This window comes from Nestor notabilis, unplaced genomic scaffold (assembly GCF_000696875.1).
Source record: "Nestor notabilis isolate BGI_N333 unplaced genomic scaffold, ASM69687v1 scaffold10189, whole genome shotgun sequence".
NCBI classification, from domain to species: Eukaryota; Metazoa; Chordata; class Aves; order Psittaciformes; family Psittacidae; genus Nestor; species Nestor notabilis.
This window is the reverse complement of record NW_009945301.1, coordinates 1-22,182: the sequence shown is the minus strand read 5'-3', so window position 1 is coordinate 22,182 and position 22,182 is coordinate 1. Positions and strand designations below refer to the sequence as shown.

Below are 22,182 nucleotides of genomic sequence, written 5' to 3'. Positions count from 1 at the left end.
AAATCTCCCTTGCTGGTTGCATATAAACTACCTCAGTGTTCGCAGAATAAGAGTGTAATATCTGTATCAAGAGAGAAAGCATCTACAAGCATCTCACAAGCAGTCTGGGACGTCAAGCATTAAGGAGAAGTCCTTCCACTCAAAGAAAGTAAGTCTTGGCTGTGTCCACCAAGTAGCTCCTAACAAAATATGCTCATTTAAGGCGTGAATACCTTATAACTAAGGACTCTTCAATGCATTTTATATGGAACAGTCCTCACCCCACAATCCAATACCTAGCTGTATTTCTGAAACATGACATAGTAGAATACCATGAAAATATCAAATTAGAACTGATAAAAGGCACACGACAGGGTATGTGTAGGCACACTGGGTGTTCCATGGCCACAGATCTTCCCTCCTTTGCCATTTGAGTGTCCTCTATGATACAGAAAGCAGGAACCTTCCAGAATTTTCTTGTCCTGAGCATCTGAAAACTTTGGGCTGTGTTTTCTGTGGCTTTAACTATGGAGGTGACACTCATTATAGATGTAAGCAATGAGAAATGTCAGGGTGTGGACATTTCTCTTTATTTTCATAGTGCGGGTCACACATGAACTGAACTTGAAATGTTAGAAATTGCGTATGTATATGTACATTCCTATAGCTATGTATAGTCATGAAGCAGTTAAAGTATATGCAAGGACCAACAACATATTTGCTTTGTAGTAAAGACAGAATGTTGGAATTTTTAATGGTTTTGGGTTTTTTCTGTTTAAAGCACAGACTGGAGACTGCATTAGGTGGATTTAAAGTATATATTATACATGATATTAATGGTATTCTCAAGGGACTTTTACTAGGTGAAGGTTCTCCAGTGACAAATATTAAAGCCTTGATTGTTTTCCTTCCTAAAACATTTCATTATATTTGGTTTTTAGAAATTAGAAACTTCAAAATAAATTTTTTAGTAACATTTCACAGGAATCTGATTTGCATAAAAAGGAAATACTCACTTTGCCAGTTCCCCAATTCATTTTTTCCCCCTGCTCAGTGTCTTGTTTACGGAGCTTCTCAATCTAGTATAGGTGTTGTGATAATAGTGAGGATGCAAATGATGCATTGTCTGTGTTTGAGTCTGTGTTTATAATGTATGACCATGCAAACAAATGTATAGAAAACTACTGAATGCCTTCTGAGAGATACAGGCTTCCATAGACAACATCAAAACCCTTCTTGGATGCAAATGTGAAAGAACAGATAATAATCCAGTTGTTCTACTTCAACACAAGCAAAATAGGCATCTTACATTTCAGGTCGGGATATGAGTTTATTTAGACTGAATTTTGCATCTTCCTGTTGACTGTCAAAGCCAAGGGCCACTGTGATTTCAGGATTTCAGGCTATTTTGCCAGGAAAAGTCACCAGTTGCAAGTACTGGATGTGCCAGGAACAGAGAGGGTCTGACCTGTTTCAAAGGAATTTAGGCCTTTCTGTTCCAAATGTAAACGGCAGCTGGCTTGCTATGCATGGAGAGATGAAAACATATGTCTAAATAGGGCATGTATCCTGTCATTAGTTATTTAGCAGATTGGACTTCTGGTAACTATTTGCCTACAAATCTCTGTAGCCTGAGACTTTGCTGAACCCTTTTGTCTCAAAAGAGAGAAAATCCCTTGGACTAGATCAGATCAGAATTCGATTCATGTATTTGTGTGATGATTTCCAAAGAGCAAGCCAAATCCAGGCATAATTGTTGAGGAGTATGCTGCAGATGAGATGTAGAGGTTATGTAAATAAGCTCATTAAGGCCTGTGCTGCTCTAAACAGAGTGTGTATATATCAAAATGGTTTTGAAGTGCCAGTATCTCTAGTATGTGCAAAGGACAATGAGAAAAAGGCAGTTTTCAGATCAGGAAGGGAGCTAATTTGGTGAGGCACAGATCCCAAGCAAGGCTGGAATACTTGCCTTTGATGTAGCTCTTCTGATGTCTCATCTTGGTTGAAAGGTACCTCTGGAAATCATCTAGTATGGCCCCCTCCCCAAAGCAGGGCTAACTTGAAATTTAGATCAGGTTCCTCAGCTCCTTGCCCAGTTCAGTTTTGAGAATCTCCAATTATGGCCTAATATAGTTGCATCTGTTACTTCAGAGTAACAGAAGTTCATTCCTGATACAGCCACTGACTGCCAAATAGGTATAACTACTCATCTATTTGTTTCCATCTTTCTGCCTATTCGTGTGACACGCATATGCACTTAAGTTATGTGCAGCCTCTTTGCCATTCCAATCATCTGGGTTTAATCTAAAGACTTCTGTAGCAGTTGTACTTACATTCAGACTGAACTTCACACAGTGTCTCCCTTCTCTGTTTACCTTGGGCCAAAATAACACCATGAATTCCCAAACTTTCAGTGACCATCTTACAAATAAAAGTACTCTGTTGGGACAAACGCATTATTCTCCACCTTCTGCCTTGTTCCTTCCAGCACTAGATGCTTTCCTGGGCTTCCAGCTGCTAACTGCTGGTAAAATAAATACGCACACAAACATTAATGTCCAAATCCACCTTTCATACATGATTTGAATGCCTGAATCTTTTGAAGGGGGCAGTGCTAGGATATGGAGGAATTATCCATTTCTGAATTGTACAATGACCGTTAACTGTAATTTCCTCAGTGCAAGCGCTTGGATCTTTTAGTTGTTCAGCATAAAGGCCATTGCAAATAGTGAATAATAAGTATCTACCGTATCCTGCAGCAAGAGGTGAAGTTTACAAGATGAGAATTCATCAATGTAACTATACGGAACATTGCCGACTGTGGCTGAAATACTTCCCATCTCCTGTCCCTGGGCCAGGCTGTTCCTGACCTTTACATGGGTCCACAGATATCAAGAGAAATTGCGAAGCCCTTCCTCTTCACTCCCTGCACGTAGTCTACAGGAGGACCTAGCACAACTGAAGTGCCTGGCTGGAATCTCTTCTGATGTTAATGTGACTTTCATAATTGACTTTAAATGACCTTGGACTTCATCAGTTCTTCTCCTCTAATAATACTGTTGAGGTACCTTCTCATTCCTTCCATACTAATCTCACCTAGGTGTTTCCCTGGATGTGTTCTACTTTTCCACCCAGAACATCCAGCAGGGAGGCTTGTGGAGATTTTTAACACCAGAGATTTCTGAGTGCATGACAGTACAGGGAGAGCTGCTGTTACAGCATGCTTCACACACATGGTAGGTTTGATGCTTTACGTATTCAGGTATGCTCTATCATTATGCTCAAGTCCGATATGTTACAAAAGCCTCTATATGTAAAACAGCATATGACTGATGATTTCAATCTATTTGGGACCCTTTCAACTGTATATTGATTATGGCCTCTAAGGAATAAGTTGCTGCTCTCCACAAAAAAAGCACACGGGGAGATCTCCTACCCAGCACAGCAGGAAGCTGTAAAAAACTGAAGGCAGATTGTGCTCTAAAAGCACCCTTTCAGAAAGATTATTTAATCCCACCTAGGTGCTTCAGTTTGTGAAATCCCAGCTAGGAAGCAAGGTTCTGTTTATCCTCACACTGATCCACGAGTGAGATTTGTATCCTGCTAACGGCTGATACAGCCACACCACAGCCAGAAGAATAAATAGTAAATAAATATAAATCGGTTGGATTTCGTCTATTTGAGCTCAGGAAACGCCTCGTTACCAGATTTTAAGCCCATGCGTCCCGCTCGGCTCTCGCTTTGCCCCGCTCCCCCACGCACAGGCTGCGGTCCCCGCGGCCCCGGCCGCCTCCCCGCGATCTGGAGCCACCTGCTCGCCCGTGTGATGGGGCGGAGAGGGGGGCAGCCAGGTTCTGGATTCCCAAAAGTAGGTCTCTGCTACTTCTGCAGCCCTCGCGCCCGGGAGAAGCCCGGTCGCTTGAACAGGGGTTCCGTTTGCGACTTGGCTTCGCCTCCGGAGGAAAGGAGGGGGATGTCCTGCTCCCTTGGCACGGGCTTGGCGAGGTTTCTTGGGTTCTTGGAAAACAAACCTCTGGCCCACGTGCAACGCTGGCAGGGTCGCAAAGGGGATAAAAAACCCCCAAACCACCAACGACAACAACGAGAAAAACAGCCCTCCTCTCAGCTATCACCACTTTATCACCTGCATGTGCCTGGAAGGAGGCTCTTCCCTCCGCTGAGGGAGAAAAAAAAAAAGCTTAGGAAAGCAAAGTTTGAACAGCGAATTCCTGTTATTTCAAAACGCCCCATGTGACAGGATATTTCCTTATCATTTCGAGTCCAGAGCTTTTCCCTGATCCACCAGCCCTTCACAAGTGCGGAGGACCTGCCCGGCGGGAGCGGCGATGGCTCCTTGCCTGCTCCTGCTTCTCCTCGCACTTCTCCCCCGGGTTTCTCCGCTGCTGGGTAAGTGCCCGCAGGGGCTATGCGGGAGGAGACGTGCCCAGAACAGAGCGGGGTCGCGGCGAGCGCTAAGCCCAGCCTGACCTGGGGGATGAGGGCGGTGGAGCGGGAAGGGTCCGTGCAGGTGTAGAAGCCGCGGCCGTTTTAACCCCCTCGGTGCTGCCTGAGGGGAGCTTCCCCTCGAGCCCTCCCTCCGCTGCCTTCCCCTCCTCACCCGCACCCTGAGGAGCCCGGTGGGCAAAGCTGCCCAAGGCGGTGGCCTTTTGGGTGCCCACAGCATTGTGGATGCCAAAAAGGGCTGTCACCAGCGGTGCCTCAGTTTCCCCCACTGCTCTGGGGAGTCAGCCGCTGATCACTTTAACTCCTTCACCCGGCCTTCCCCCAGGTACCTCCTCATCACTGAGGTTTGCAGATGGGTCTGATGTTGGGGCTTCCCTTTCCTCCTCTGGTCTTTCATGGGCCTGGGAACCTGCTTTTGGCAGATGGCTTTCATGGGGGGATGTTAAGGTAGCTGAGGGGTTGGTATATTTAGAGCTGTGAAAACAGGTGAAAGCTGTGTTCCTTGGTGAAACCTGGAGCTTGCACCTGCTTACTCTGAAATTACCAGCATTTCCGGCACACAGCTATTTTTCAGTGAAAATTTTGCATTTACCCTTCCCGAAACTCTCTCAGCATCATCCACTGCCCAGTCTGAGATCTACTAAAACACTGCCTTGTAGCCTTCCTTGCTTTGTGTAATTAGCAACAATCATCGTAGGCCATTCTCCATTTCTGCATGGAGAAGGCACTCAACTTACCTGCTTGCTGCCTTATTGCTTTCCCTTGTCTTGTTTCTGGCTTTTGGTGTGCTCTTCTGGTGCTCTCCATTAGTGTTTAACACTGGTAATGCTTCAGCCGCTTCACGAGTTACTTCTTGATTTACACTTGCGTAGTCTGTGATTGTTTGCAAATGCTGCAGAGTGTGAAGCTACCTCGGCATACTGGAAATATATGGGAAAGATACTTGCCCAGAGAGATTTTACAGTGCTTGGCACAATTCTTCAGATACAAGCTTGGGCCAGAGATAGGCAAATAGTTACATTGTGGTGGGTGAAGAAAAATGAAAGCCTGTGAGAAAAATTTTATTAGGACCTACTTGGGACGTTTGAGGGAAAAGATGCTAGATGTCCCTGAGTGGCTTATAATGGTGAGGTAAATTGGCTCCTGTGCCTGGCATGTTCCTTTGCACTCTAAAGAACCTCCTTCCAGGGGTAAATTTCAAAGTACAAAGATTGCAGTACATAAGATCATGCTGTGGTGGACCTTTAAGTGTACCACCTACAGCTCATTTATAGTGAGGAATGGCACCTCTATAACACCACTCTATAACAAATGCTGCTACATAACAGTGAAACACAGTTGATGGTTATATGGGTAATTCTGCTCAACCCATTTTACAGATACAGCTCATCATGTTGATGGGAGTGAAAAGTGTTTACAGAGAAGAGTTGGCAGGACATAGGAAGTGTTGCACAAATACCTGGCTTGTTTCATATTCTTCTAGACTATGTAATAACTTACACAGAAAGTGTTGTATGGGAATCCCCTTTTGTGTCCAAGCAGGCAAAGCAAAAACAGAAATGAAGCTGTAAACTAGACGAAGCGAGGACCATGCTGTATGGTCATGGATGAGACAGGAGCGACTCTGATGGGAAGGAAATCCTGCAGCTACAGTCTCAGCCACAGCTGCTCCTGCAGCCTGCTACCTCCTGTTCTGTTCTGTTTCGGTGCCAAATTATTCTCAATGCCTGCTTGGCTATGTTGGCCCTTTAGCTGCTTACTCTTATAATAGTCCCTGTCAGAGCCCTGTGTGTGCTGGGGCCCTTGTATAAGCAGCTATGTTGTGTTTCTACACTGCTAACACTTTGTAAATATGCAGTCAGAATAGCAGAGGGCAAAAGATTTGTCTCCACACCTGCAGCCAGACTTTTTTTTTTCACCTTTCTAACCTTGTTTCTGAAGCCAAAACTCTACTCCTTTTCAGGCTTGGGTGTAGCAATCCAGGCTTTTGACTTTGGGCTACCTTTTTCACGTGCACAGCGTCCTCTCTTTAATGCTATAAGCTGCATGAAATGAGGAGTGTTATTTTAGGCCGCAAATACAATTTAGGAGTTTGAAAGATCAGGCAGTCTTTTTTACACATCTCATGTCTCTTTTAACCAGGAACTTTAAATGAGATTTCAGGAAAAGGAAAGTTGCAAGCATTGCATATATCAGTTTACAGTAACATTGTGCTAAATGCTAGTAGAAAAGAGGAATAAAAAAAATTATCACCAGGCGTGATAATTATACATTTCCTTATATTGTCTATGAGTAAAACAGATTGGCAAAGGGAGCAGTTTCTGTCCCCAGTGCTCATCAGTTTTGCACTTCTTCACAGAGGGTTGGAAGCCAAAGGACAGGAGAAGGAAACTGAACCATGGATGAAATAAGTCTAGGTCAGCTTCTTCTGTGAGAGAGAGGTTATTTATTCCCAGGTGCTTGTTCTGCATAAAAGTATGATCGTTTCCTCATTGGAACCTCAGCAGAAAAGATTTTCTGTGGTTAACCTGTTTTCTCCTTAAATATTTCACTATTATATAATTTGTTTAATTTGGTAATCATACACCAAAATATTTTTTAATTAACTTCAATCCCCAGAGTCAGATAAATTAGTATTTCTCTTTCCTAGCTTGTAGCCCAGTTAAAATATAGTTTTAAGACCTTGTGCATCCTGTTACATTATGCGATCCTGTATCAGATAGAACTATTAAGTTAGTGTGCTAAAATGTATCTCAGGGGGATCAGAAAAGAGAAATTCTCAGTCTTTGGGCAAGACCAGGTCAAAAATACTGCACTCCACAGCACATCCAAGTGTAACAGGCACTAAAAACTTGTCTAATGGTTATGATTTTGAAATAAACCTTGAATACATGAAAATGCATGCTGTGAAGCACTGGGGGAGAAACAACTTCGGGAGCTATGAAGAGTCCCAAGGAGATTTTTGTAAATTATTAAGAGGCATACCTGGTGATGACAAATCCCATTGTTACTGTTTCATTCAAAGTGGAGAAATGCAAGAAAGGAAAAAGAAATCATTGACAGCCGCAGCAGAGTGAAAAATGAGTATGCTGTTCTAGCCCTACAAGTAGCTTGTGTATAAGGTTTAAAAAAATGTCCTTCCATCAGTTATGACTTCAAGGATTTTAGCAGAGCATTTGGAAACAGAACTCCTCAAGGCAGGGAAATGGAGCCTGAAGAACTTAGTGGCTGTTGTCATCTCACGTCTGGGAGCCAGGAACAAGGAGCCAGTGCTGCTTGGAGTGCTCAGTGTCAGGAAGTGCAGTTCCTGGTGTATGTGTTCCCCTGTTTCAGTAACTCCCATGGGTGCAGCTTGGAATAATACCATGAGTGCATTTTTATTCTTCATTTTAACCCATGCTTTAATGCTACAGGAAACACTAGATCTGCATCTCTGCTGCCTTGCAGTTTTGAGTGTAGATGCTTCCACTGGAGCAAAATAGTTGAAATGGCCTCACATTTGAACTAGGTGCATTCTATGGTCACTGTAAAAGGTGTAGGCCACAGGGCTACTGTATCTCTTTTTGCTGAACAGATTTTACCCCTATGAGTAATGTCCAGGTTCATATTTCAATTAGGTAAGATTACTTCAAACCAAATGATTCCTGTGGTTTTTGCATTACAGATACTAGCATCTTCTTAATATATAATGAAGAACACAAGCGCTGTGTACTGGCTCTAAGTTCTAATTCAGTGACTACTGCTCCTTGCGTTCAAGAAAATGAGTCACAAAAATTCAGGTGGGTCTCAGATCACCAGCTTATGAGCGTAGCATTCAAATTGTGCTTGGGAGTGCCTTCGAAGAAAGACTGGGTTCCGATCACTCTGTATCCTTGTGACAAGGCTAGTGAACTTCAGCGATGGGAATGCAGAAATGAGACTCTTTTTGCAATCCAAGGGGAAGATTTGTTTTTCAACTATGGAAACAGACAGGAAAGGAATATTATGCTGTACAAGGGATCTGGTTTATGGAGTAGGTGGAAAGTCTACGGAACCACAGACGATCTGTGTTCTCGAGGCTACGAAGGTAAAGTTCTGTGAATTAATTTCTGTATTTCAAACTCATTTCTCTGTGTATCTGTTTAAAATATCTAGAAGTGTAGGGGAATTTCCTTCCTCTCAGTAATGATTAGTGAGTGTGACTTCTGGTGAAATCAGCAACACCTGAGTGTGTGTTACGTGTTTTCTGAGAGGTTCATTTTGCTTTCTTGTCTAAGTTGTCAGAGGTCTGATAGATAATTAACCATTCATGGTAGTGATCCATTTGGAGAGGGTAAAAAAGTCTGTGATTATTTAGAATATGTGTGTAACTATTACCCAACAGTTAATGATAGCTTTTAATACTTACGTATGTACAGAAAGATATAGTGTAAGTATATAGTCTGTGATTACGTTTTGTTTCTTTGGAGAGCAAATATTAATAATGCTGTGAGGATTCAGTTAACTCTTGGCATCTTCAGCTCTAGCCTATTAAAGATGCCTTCCCAAGTGTTTGAAGTGAGTATCAGAGTTGGTGAGAGAAATGGTGTTGGTGCTGAAATGTTAAACAAAGAAATAATATATTTTAAATAGCTAAATTTGAAAAAGTTATGTGTGAGACATGCTTCCGTATATACATAGAGTTATGATAAGTATGTGGGAATACATTTAGCTTCCCATTTATTATTCTTTGATAAACAGAAATGGTCGCAGGGGGAGGTATAGATGCATTTTCTGTGGTTTGCACAACGGCTACTATCCTTGGTCTAAAGCCAGAATAAAAGAACCCTAGCAAAGCAAACCATGTGAAAGGAGGCAGGGGGGAGATGGAGTGATGGTGTGCCATTCCTTCCTCTGTTTTCCAGCAGGTCTGTGAGACACTGACCTTGGTATGTCACCTCTCTAGTAGTCCATGTCGAGTAGTGTTTGCTCTATGTCCTCTTATCAATGCATGTACATATGTGCACAAACAGAAAACTGCTTTTGTTACTTTGATTAAATTTCATCAAGCCATATTTCTGATAAAGCAAAAAACGGAAATTTTATTTGGGTATACTATACCACTTAGTGGTATGTATCTTTCAAGTTTATATGTATGTACTCTTCCCTGTCTACAGTGGTCAGCAACTGAGTCAGTTATTAACAAAATTACCAGCAGTTGTTTGTGCTTAAAAAGAAAATTGCTTAACTGTGTGGATTTAATGCTTTTGATTGTTATGCTTATAAAATTTAGCATGGGGGAATGTATTTGGCTTGGCTTAGTTCCAGTTCAATTCAGGTTTCCTTAGGCAATAAGAAGTTGTCTCACTGTGGACATGGGTATCAGCTTAGACCTAGAGAGTAAAGTTATCAAAGTCCCATTTCTACTACAGTTTGTATACTAAGCTAACAAACTCTGCTCTCTATAATATGCTATAGTATGATCATAAAGCTGAACTGATATATGTCGCATGTTTATTACTGCTTATACATTTTTAAATTGTTATGTCTCCTTAGATACCTACACAGTGAAAGGAAATGCCAATGGAGCACCTTGTGTATTCCCTTTCAAATTTGGTGATAAGTGGTATGCTGACTGCACGAATGCTGGCAGATCAGATGGCTGGTTCTGGTGTGGAACCACTTCAGACTTTGATGTTGACAAGATGTATGGATTTTGCCCATTGAAATGTAAGTTTTGTGTGTTCATCATTTTGCTGTGCTGTTATTCTCTGGTGGTCTTATCATGTGCTTTACAGTACAAAATACAGTTTGAAATGGTGCAGTTTTCTGTCTCCGTTCAGCCTATTATCCTTTTAGGAACTACTTAAATACGCAAATATAGGGCTCAGCATGAAAAAAATGACCAGCTACTTCTGCGTGTGTGTTAATCATATGCTGGAATCTGTAAATACACCATTTATTTAAATAGAAAGTTAATTAGATGTAAAGATGTGACATTAGCATATGCAAAAGCCATTCAGAAATTTGTGGAGCAGTATTGGAAGCTAGAACATAGCTTAATTGAAAATAAAGGTTACTTTGTGGAATAACTTGCCTTTTAAGCATGAAGGAGCTTACATGAACTTTTTACTAATCAGAGTATTTCCCAAATCTGTGTGCTGCATTATAGTTCTGTATTTAAAATCAATGAGAAGTATTTGTATTCTAAATTGCCAGGTTTGAGTATAGAGTTTCAACAGTAGTATTATGAATACATGGAACTTTATTTAGAAATATTGGTATTACTTTAAGTAAATTGGTGTAATATGCCTGTACATATTTGAATTCTTTTAAGTTTGAATACAGTTTCTCTGAACTTCTGTAAGATACGCACTAAGCATTTTGTCTGCAAGTTGCTGCTTCTTCTGTCATGCTGAGAGAGGTAGCACTTCTCCCTCCCTTCTTCTTCATTATTGTGTTTTGTGGTAAAGCTCCAGCTGACTGCAGCCAGAGCTAAGGAGAAAAATATGTTTTCCTTTGATGTGAAGAAAACAGTTCATGTTGATCTTAACTGGTTTGATGATGAAGGATTAGTGTCCTGATTTCCATGAATGTTGCATTCTTTATTTCACATAAATAAAAACTGCATGGCTGTTTTTTTTTTTAAATCTGCCAGTATTACTTTAAAGATATTAAAACCATGTCGGGAATATCAATCCCATTTATAGAGCATATGCAAGATTAACTTAAGCATGCTACCTGTCTAGTGTTCTTTGAGTATAGCAAATAGGAGGCATCGTTAAAATGTTGTTTAATTCTTTGGCATAATTCAAGGAAATCCATTCAGATGGCTGTGATTGTTTTTGGAAAAAGCTGCTTTATGCTGATTGCCTGCACATTTCCTTCCTGATTCTTCAGTACTGGCTATAAGATATTCAAGTTTGGGTTATATATTTTAATGAGAGACAGGCTGTGGTAGCAGAAGTTTTAGTCAGCCCTATGAAAGAGGAATGCACTGCATGAGAGAACAGTAAGTTAGTAAACCTTAACAGCACCTTTAAACATAAAATGCTTTAAACATAAAATGCTTTTTTAGACATAAAAGTCTTTGTATGTAAGTTTATTTAATAAGACTGAATTGTTTGCCGTTTCTTAAGCTGTCTACGGGAGCAAAGGTGCTGATATGAAAATCATCATTGTGATGCAAGCTGTTCATCCCAGGGCCTGGACGTACAGTGAAATTATCATGATTGAACCAGTTGCTTTTTTTTCATTCTCAAATGTTTTCTGAAATGAAGAGGGCGTAAGACAATACTTATAGCAGTTATACTCAATAGGGCTGAAGAAATTTGACCAGTGAAGGTAACGTAATTGTGATTCTGACCTTCTATTAAGTGCTTTAAAAAGAGATGCTGACACAACGACAGTAGAAACCTAAATCCCACTGGAACAAATAGAGGTGTTGCTACATCAGACAATTTTTAGTAGCCTAGGAAGTACTGTTTTTTTGCAGGTTACACTGTGTCTTTTTGAGCTGTATGTTGTACTGCAATACAAAACTGGGTGTTGGGGAAGAAAACAGGTTGCACGGTGTAAGACCTACTTACAATATGGAGAATGAGTGTGCCCATAGCTGTATTCAAGTGGACAAAAGGCCATTAAGGCCCTTTTCTTGACAAGTGAAAGAGCTAGAATTTTTGTGAAGAATTGAGAAAGCCTTATAAGTTATGCATAAAACTTGCATAAAACTAGGAAGGAAACAAGAAGTGCAGAGAATGAGGAAATATTTAAATAGGCTTAGCCTGGTATGTTGATTATTGGACAAATCTACATAGAATCGTAGAATCATAGATTGTTTAGGGTTGGAAAGGACCTTAAGATCATCTAGTCCCAACCCCTTTGCCATGGGCAGGGACGCCTCACCCTAGACCATGTTGCCCAAGGCTCTGTCCAACCTGGCCCTGAACACTGCCAGGGATGGAGCATTTACCACTTATGTCTTTGAATTCATTCACAGATACTGAATTTACTTTTTTAATGGCAGGATTTTCCCTCATGCTGGAGTTTCAAGATGTTTTTAAGGAGTTTTTGTTGTGGTTTTATGTCTGGTTCAAATGCCTGGTGAACTGATCAACTAAGTTATATGGGGTTAATTGTGTCATTTTTTCTGATTTGTCTGAAACTCGTAACCTGATTTTGAATGTCACAGATTTATCTAGGAAAAAATAAAGAGAGGAGCACTTTAGCAAAATATGTCTAAGTGAAAATAAGCATGTGAAGGAAGTTTAGTATAATTTGGACTTTTTTACTATTGGCAACATTATATACAGTTGCAAAGACTGTATATAATGAACTGTAATGTCTCTATAATGAGATTCCTTCCCTACTGTATGCTCAGAGAGGAAGCAATGGCAGTTATTTTGTAGACTACCTACTTAACAAGATTTAGACTCAGTTTTTGTTTGCCATGATTCTATTCATGCAGTTTTTGAGGATAGTGGACTGGAATTGGATGGATAACTAAACAAACAAGAAGACTTTATTGTCACTGCTAGTCAAAGGCGAGATTTCAGCTTGTGTTTTTGAAATTAAAATTTCTCAAGAACCTTCCATTTGCCAATTCAGGGGAAATAATGTATGTTGATATGATAATCATTTAATCATTTTTCAAATTATAAATGTTATAAATGACTGCATTGGTCAGGGCTTTATGATTTTCCTGTAAGTTTGAACTTGTCTGTCAAGGGCTATACCTGAAATTCAAAGCATTTTTGCCATGCTTTGCTTTGAAGATGTAGAACTTTCAAGAACATGGGTGAAATTTTCCAGTGTAGTATGTTTTACTTCTGGGATTTTCATAGTAATCGTAGTGGAAATAGCTAGTTCTCACTAATTTGTGTGTCTACAAAAAATGTGTACAGAATTCATCTGTGTAGGTTTAAAGTTCAGTTTTTATTTCTTTTTCCAGTCATGTACTAAGGACAGGTGTAGTTTAACATTAATTTAGATGCTAAAATATATCATTCCAGAAAAATGATTCATCTTCTGGGTTCTCTGGGGATACTAAGCTTTAAACAATAGCATATAGATTCTCCAAAATCCTGCTCTGTGAAGGCATTTGACCTCAGAGAACTCAAATACCTTTAAACCAAATTTTCCAAGGTTCAGAAAGACCGAAGTTCTATAGGAGAGCACCATATACAAGTCAGCTATAAATTATGAGACTGGGGCAGTGAGGTGGAAGGCTGGATGAATGCCCAAGACCCATTTACCTCTTCCTCTGTATTAATGTACAAGATTTATAAACCCCGTTACTTCAAGTCAGAAACAGTTTTCTTTATTGAATTATAGATTGTACTATTTTTGCAATCTCCATTTCATCCCAGGCTGTGCTTGTCCACAGGAATTTGTGGTCTTGTAGAACATAGTGTAGCAAAGAAATACTGCCTTCTAGTAGTCATAAAACATTTTGGACAGAAGTTGGTTTGTGGATAATGCTAATGGGATGAAAGTACCCATTTTTAGTCAAATGCCGTTATTACAGTAGGTTATATTTGATTTTTTTTTATTATAAGGGTAATTTGAAAAGTAGCACTTTGTATTACCTATAGATTATGATATTTAATACAGGAAAAAGTGGAACTGGTTACTGACCTGCTGACATTTAACATGTATCATCCTTTGTCTTGAGTTTTGTTTATTACACTGTTTTCCTCTTATTTGTGCACTCAAGTTTTCTGAGCTCTCTGAATTCGGAAAAGGAAAAGACCTCTTTCTCTCATTTTTTTTCACAGCTTGCAACTTGAAAAGCTCTGATACAGTCTGCAGGAATTTCAGTCATTTTCCCACTGTCAGCAGACATACGGTGACCTCTGCTATATTCTGCTTTTGTCATGCAACTTTAATCTCTTTATGTGACATTTAGCTAACTGTTGGGGCCTCCTGGAGGTTCCATTTTTGGCAGAGCAAGATCACACTGTTTTCTGCTGCTTGTTGTGGGAATTCAATTGAGATGAACCAGGAGAGATTGCAGTGGTGTAAAGGAGTGTGGTGTCTTCTGAGGCTGCTTTTTATGCTGCATTATGTTTCCACTGGTTTGGCATTGCCCAAATGTGCCAAGGTCAGGTAATCCTGGAGATCATTCTCAGGTCACATGGCAGAGAAGAAAGCATGATGGTATGTCAGACAGATATGTAAGACAAATCAGGAACGGCACAAAAGCGTGAGATGGATGCTGGTAATGCAAGTTTTGCTTTCAGTACTTGGGTCTGAATACCTCTAGTAAGAAGATCCATAGCCACTTTATATAGTACCTCAAGTCAGTAAAAAAACTAGGGAAAAAAAAAGTGATGTGCTTGATATACATCTTAGCTAGCATGAGCCTGGAAGTTTTTAGTGTTTTTCTCCACAGAGAGAAATCAACTCTTTTAGCATGACTTTAGCCACTCACCTTCTACCTTCAGCAGCAGCTTTGTTAAGTTAGAGAAAACGGTTACCTTGTTTCATTACCTGTGCACTATCCAACAAGGCTGTCATGATTTACTAGTATGTTAGAGAGCCTCAGGGCTTCTTTCAAACTGGTTGTCTATAACAGTGTTTAGGTTTTGTGTGGTTTTGCTATGCAATTCATTCAATATTTTTTCTGCCTCTATCTTCATGATCAGTTACAGCATTTCTTTTTCTCCCTACAGTTAATAGTGTTGAATTGCTGTGGAATACAGATCCTTTAACAAATGTCCAGTACCAGATTAACTCTGAGGCAGCTCTGAAATGGCACCAGGCAAGAAAAAGTTGTCAACAACAGAAGGCAGAGTTACTAAGCATCACAGAGTTGCATGAACAAACATACCTGACAGGTAGGGTAATATTAACCATCATTTTTTTTTAAGAAGTGCATTATTGTAAAAGTGACACTTACATGACATGTTCCATCTTGAAAATTGATACTTGTTCAGTTCTGGTAATTAGTAGATTTAAATTGTTACCTTGAATGATTCAGCTGTGAAAATTGGACAGATAATCATTATTTTATCCTGATTACGTATTTCCAGAAAGTTACAGTAACACAAACCCCTCAGCAATTAAGTAATGTAAGTAATAAAGAACACATGTTGGAATGCAGGAAAATGCAAAAGAGTATGTAAACTAACACTGCAGGTACCAAGATTGCAAGACTGCTCTACTTGTTATATGTACTAGCCAGCATATTTGGTCCACCTCATTAAAGCCATTGTATCATCAGTATGTGCTAAAATATGAAAAGAAAAAGAACTTATAGACAAAAAGACTCACAAATAGCTTGTCTTATCTTCACTCTCTGTCAGTGTCATTTCCAAACTTCTCCTTGGAGAAAATTCTCTCTTGATTTTGTACTTGAATAAAACTACATTCTATAATGAGGCGGTCCCCTCTTCATCACCTTCTTAGTCTGTGTACACATGAAATAGTCCACTAATTCATCTATTAAACAGATTAGAAAATATTTTGGATATGTTCTACCTGTTGGAGGATGTAACGTATTCAGTTCAAAACTGTTCTGTCATAAGCTGTATGTTGTATGTTGTACATTGTAAGTTCAAAGAATCAGAGAATTAGAGAATGGTTTGAGTTGGAAGGGGCATTTAAAGATTATCTTGAGCGACATAGTTTAGTGTGTGGTGTCCCTGCTCATGGTAGGGGGGTTGGAACTAGATGATCTTAAGGTCCTTTCCAACCCTAACTATTCTATGATTCTATGAATCTCTAAATCCACCCTCCCATCTTGCACTAGAACAGATGACTCAAAGCCTATTCCAACCTGGCCTTCAACACTGCCAGTGATGGGAATCTGCAACTTCTCTGGGCAACCTGTTCCAGTGTCTCACCACCCTCACAGTAAAGAATTTTTCCTAATGTCCAATCTAAATCTACCCTCCTTCAATTTAAAACCATTGCCCCTTGTCCTGTCACTACAGGCCCTGCTAAAAAGTCTCGCCGTCTTTCTTGTAAGTCCCCCATATATATTGAAAGGCCATGAGAAGGTCATGATGGAGCTTTCTCTTCTCCAGCTGAAAAACCACAACTGTCAGCCATTCTTCGCAGGAGGGATGTTCCAGGTTTCTGATGAGCTTCTTTTTGCCTTTGCCCTCCTCTGGACCTGCTCTAACAGGTCTCTATCTTTCTTATAGTGGGGACCTGAGGACTGGACACAATACTACAGGTGGGGTCTCACCAAAGTGGAGTAAAGGGGGAGAATACTTTCCCTTGACCTGCTTGCTAGTCATGCTTCTTCAGTACAGCCTGGGGTATGACTGGCTTTCAGGGCTACAGGCACACATTGAGGGCTCATGTCCAGCTTTTCATCCACCAGTACCCCCAAGTCCTAATCTGCAGGGCTGCTCTCAATCCATTCAGCCTCCTGTCCATATTGATATTTGGGATTGCCCAAGCCACGTGCAGGACCTTGCAGTTGGTGTTGTTGAACATGAGGTTTACATGTGCCCACACCTTAAGTCTGTCAAAGACCCTCTGAATGCCATCCCTTCCCTCCAGTGAATCAATCACACCATTCAGCTCAGTGTTACCTGCAAACTTGCTGAGGGTGCACTCGGTCCCACTATGTCATTGATGAAGATATTTAATACTATCAGCTCCAGTAAGAGACTTTAGAGGTATACGACTTGTTTTGATTTGGACAACTGAGCTGCTGATTGTAACTCTTTGGATGCAGACATCCAGACAATTCCTTATCTATCTAATATTCCATCCGTCAAATCCATATTTCTCCAATTTAGATGAATGATAAATGTATTTTTAATGCTGTGAACAGTCTGTTATGTCTAAACTTTTGTTTTCAGTTTAAGGATTTGGTCAAAGCCTGGGTCTTTCATTTACTGAATGTGATGAAATTATTGGTGGAATTAATGCTGAAGGAAGAAATCTGGCACTAACATATAGAAGTGAGATATTAATAGGTGTGTTTTAATTGAAAACTATAAGATATGGCTGCCAAATGTATGTGAAAATCAGTTTTTCATTCTACAGCTATCCTGGCAGTACCAGGATTTCCTGTCATGCTCAGTTCTTGATTGTCTTAACCACAACTTGTTTGTATGCAATAAGTACTGGAACACATTCATGTTATGGGGCCAAATCAGGCTCTGGTATGACATTCTAGTCCTTTCCAGTGCTTAACTACTCTTTCTTTTAACCTTTGCATGCTTCAAGTGCTGCTTACAAACATGGTGCCAAACTAAAATATATAGAGCAAAACAACATACTGGTATGATGTCATAGGTAGAAGCAGAAATAAATGATACACATTGCACAGTGATTTTCTGTGAACTATGCATTAATACATTTCATTTAAAAAAATCATCAGTCAGGCAGCTGGGCTTCCAAGTCTTATATGAAAGGCAGAGAGAGACAATAGATTAATAATGACTAGAGGTAATGCAGGAGGACCATACATAAGCATGGTATTTCTAGGTGCTTTTCAGATTTAGATTAGTAAATTTGGCTTTGGAAGCCTGACTTATCACTGGCTAAAGAAGTGAAATCATGAGCCTGAAAAATGTACAAAATGTGTTGTTAAAAAAATGGTGTTTGGAAATATTGCACTTTAATGTAGTTTCATAAAATGCAAACAGTTTTTTTTACTTTATTCTGTAAAGTTGAAACTCATAGCTTTTAATTTTATTGGAAGAGAAAATACACGATAGGAAAGTATTCACGCTTCATGTTATATAGCTGATTTTTGTTTTGAGACCTTTGTTCAACTTTATCAATTTAATATTTTATAAGTATGGAAGAAAAGTACTTGTTTCCTATATATGATCATTGGTTTACAAAGAGTATGCAGAAGTATTTGCTTTTGATTGTAATGAAGTTCTCTATACCTAAAAATGTGAAAACTGTAGAACTAGAGTGACCCAGGTAAGATAACATGTTTTGCAGGTTTAGCATAGCCACCTTAGCTAATAGGCTGAAACCTGTACTGGAAAAAAAAGGAGAAGCAGATGGTTTAGCCAGAATTCAGCTCTCAAGTTTGGAGATAGTGTTTGCTCTTGCTGTGCACTTGCAGTATCTTTTTTTGTCTCTGTTAGGTTTGACTGGCAGACTGAGTTCTGCTCTCTGGATTGGTCTTAACAGTTTGAATTTCAACAGTGGATGGCAATGGGTCGGTGGTGCTCCTTTTCGATACTTAAATTGGGTTCCAGGTAAGGTTAAATATGTTGCTGCTCAATTTAAAAGGCAAAGATTTGGTAATTGTGTAACATATTTCTTTTCTAGTACTCTATTCTACTGTAATTACCAAGCTTGTCTTGAAGTTTAAAGATGCGGGGTGTGGCTGTTACCGCTGTGAGTAACAGTGCCCTTATGCTGGGGATACACACTGGGCTTAATTTATTATTTGCAGTGGAAATCATAGCCTCAAAATACAGAGGAAAGTTTTAGAAGTCATCTACTTTTACACTTCATTTGTATATCTTCTTAATTTACTTTATTTTTATATGAATAAATCTGGTGCTATAGGTGTCTCAATTCATGAGATTTTAATTTTTTTTTAAATTCCTTTCCCATTTGTTTTGATTATTTGCTTAAAGGTTGCATTTTAATTTTAATTTGAGATTAACCTAGCCATGGCAGTATCACGTATCAAACTGAACATGTTAGGTCAGCCTACTTTGAGGCAAACACACACAGAGCATACCTGTAGTTGCAGTGTTGCACTCTCGTACCATTATTAAAAAGCTAGTCTCTATGCCATCTGTGTACACAGTGAAGAAGAGCTACTTTTCTGGTTTACCATTCAGAGTGCTTGTGGTAAGGTGTCTTTTTGCAGGACCTTTGTTCCCTTGCATTAGCTATTCAGGAAGCCTTTGGAGGCTAGTTTACAGAAGGTGTCTGAAGTTGTGCAGTGTGAATACTCCTCTTTCTCTTCATTGAGCACGCCACGTGTATTTAATATGCAGTAACTATAGACATGCTCCATCATATCTGTCAGTGGCTTCCTTGTGTAAATAAGGCCAAAAGCATACTTTATGAGGACAAACTTCTTGAATGGGTAAGCTCTGAGGAGTTAATCGAACTACTTTATAAATAGCTGTCCAATGGAGTGAGCACACGAGGGAAACAGATGGGCTGAACTGCAAGTTGCTGTGAAGGTATTTATATGCCTGTCATGCAAGTGCACTGATAGGGATCTGCATGTAATGAAGAATGGGAGAAAACTGATTGTGAGGTGAAGCCAAAGCAGCAAGTGGAGCTCTTTATGGCTGTTAAAACTACAGACAGCTTTCTGTTGTCCTGTAAAGAATTAGATTGGCTTTCATGTAACTAAGATGGACTCCATTTTTCTGTAACTCATCATGTTCCATAATTTCATTCAAAGATGATACACTTATAACACTATAACCTATTTTCTATTTGTGGTATCGCCTTCATGACTTTACTTTTGACAGCCTGTTTCTATCTCATTCTCATTACCCAGGACGTTCAAGAGCTGGCTATTCTGCCACTAGTATATTTTAAAAGAATTTGTGGAAGCTTCACATTCTTTCATCTCACTAGTCCCAGATAACAGAAAAACATGGGAACTAAGTTTTCAACATTTAAACAAAAGTTATGCTAGATAGGCATTTTGGAGAGCTAACTGCTAACAGCTTAACTTTTGTTGTGCATTAAAACAATTTAGATCTCTTTTTGAAGTAAGCATATCTTTTTCTCCTACGGGAAGAAGATGTAACATGACTGAAATATAGGACTAACTGTAATCATAATGAAATCATAATGATATAAGATAATTTTCAGTGAACAATCTTGCACACTAAAAGATACTGTTTTGCTGTGTTTATTGCTGAGCAGTACTGACACTTGCTTGTTATGGAGTTGTTGTGGTTTAAGCCCAGCCGGCAACTTGGAACCACGCAGCCGCTCGCTCACTCCCCCCCTTTTCCTTCCTCCCCCCGCTCCCGGAGGGATGGGGAGGAGAATTGGAGGAATGTAACTCCCACGAGTTGAGATAACAGCTCTCCAGTAACTAAGGTATAATACAAACCACTACTGCTACCAATAATAATGGTAAGAGGAATAACAAGGGAAAAGGACACAACCGCTCACCACCCGCCGACCGATACCCAGCCCGACCCGAGCAGCGATCTGGGCCTTCCGGGTAACTCCCCCCCAGTTTCTATACTGGGCATGACGTGCTGTGGTATGGAATACCCCTTTGGCCAGTTTGAGTCAGGTGTCCTGCCTCTGCTTCCTCCTGGCTTCCCCTCCTCCCTGGCAAAGCATGAGACTGAGAAAGTCCTTGGTCAGAGTAAACATTACTTAGCAACAACTAAAAACATCGGTGTTATCAGCATTGTTCCCAGACTGAAAGTCAAAAACACAGCCCTGCACCAGCTACTAAGAAGGAGAAAAAATGACTGCTGTAGCTGAACCCAGGACAGGAGTATAGTGTGGCATGTGGTGAGAAATGAAAGAAAATCCATGTTAAGTGTAATCACATTAGATCAGATCTTGAAATGTTCATTCACTTTATTGCAGAAATGTGTTCTGTTCTACAGCTTTTACTTTCCTTCTAGATATTTCTGTTAGTGCTGATGCTAATCTTCAACTGCAAATATCTAAATATCCTGCTATTGTCATATTGTTTAGACAAGCGGACAAGAAGTTCATATTAGCAAAATAGTTACGTATTATTTTTCTGCCTTTACTGTTTTATTACATACAGAATTTGACTAGCTTACTGAACAGTCTTTTCAGCTAAAGACTGTGCTCTGGAGTTTAGACAGTGTTCTTTTAGAAAGGAACCAAACAAAACAAAATAAATAGGTGCACTGTAACACTGTCCAGCAAGAGTTTGAATCTGTGAAGAAGCTGCTAAACTGTGAACTGGAAAAATGTCTCAACTTGTGGTGACTGTGAAAAAATATCTCTTAAGGGAATGAACTGCACTGTTCAGTCTAAGGGACTGTGGAGAATCACAGTTGCCTATATGTTAATGTATCTTAAAACTAAAGCATGGAACAGATTAGAGAGTAATAGTAGGTAGGAGGATAACCATGATGTGCTAACACTTTGTTGTTGTTGAAGCTTTGCTTGTTTTTGCTTTTTTTTTTTAAGGACATCCTTCTCCAGAACCTGGAAAAATTTGTGCAGCATTAAATCCTGGCAAAGGTGCTAAGTGGGAGAATCGGGAATGTGATCAAAAACTTGGCTATATATGTAAACGAGGAAATGCTACTTTAGAATCTTTCATTATTCCTACAGGTAGGTTTGGTAATAAATCCTCAACAAATGATGGATGACCGGTGTTTTTTATTTATAATTCTGTTAAGTTTTTGTTCTTATATGTGGTAAAACTAAGTAAATGTCTCTGTAGATTATGGGTTGGCCAAGGTTCCCTGTAAAAGTGAACATCATGTACTTCCTTTTTGTTCTGGCCTCCCTACTTCCTGTGTAGTAATCTTCCTTCAGTAGCTTTGAGTTCTAAGTTGCAGAAATGGTGGAGTTCTCATTTCCAAAACCAAACAGAACTGTCAGACCTTGTACATAAAATCAAAAGAGCAATAATTTAATGTTCAATTAAAAAAAGGTGTAATTATCTAAAGCCCTATGTACTCAGTGAAACTGATCTGTTTCTTCTTCCTGTCATTTTCACTGTTTATGAAATAGAGTAAGTATGCCAGTGCAAGTTGGTAGTGGATTAGAAGAATTAAAAAAAAAATCTTTTGAGAGTTAAATAATGCTATATATCTATTTTACAAATAGACATTTATATGGAGATATATAAAATTATTTATTTGTATA

At 39.6% G+C, this 22,182-nt stretch overlaps 1 protein-coding gene across 1 annotated transcript; it reads left to right on the top strand.

Annotated features, from left to right (window-relative positions):
* Window positions 1-4,325: 4,325 nt before the first annotated feature.
* LOC104401158 (macrophage mannose receptor 1-like) lies at window positions 4,326-21,642 on the top strand (the record flags this gene model as incomplete). Its single annotated transcript, XM_010022809.1, has 6 exons — window positions 4,326-4,386; window positions 8,108-8,509; window positions 9,958-10,131; window positions 15,075-15,239; window positions 18,468-18,581; window positions 21,496-21,642. Coding segments are annotated over exons 1-6 (1,063 nt in total), but the record flags the coding sequence as incomplete, so codon positions are not given.
* Between the last annotated feature and the right edge of the window lie 540 nt (window positions 21,643-22,182).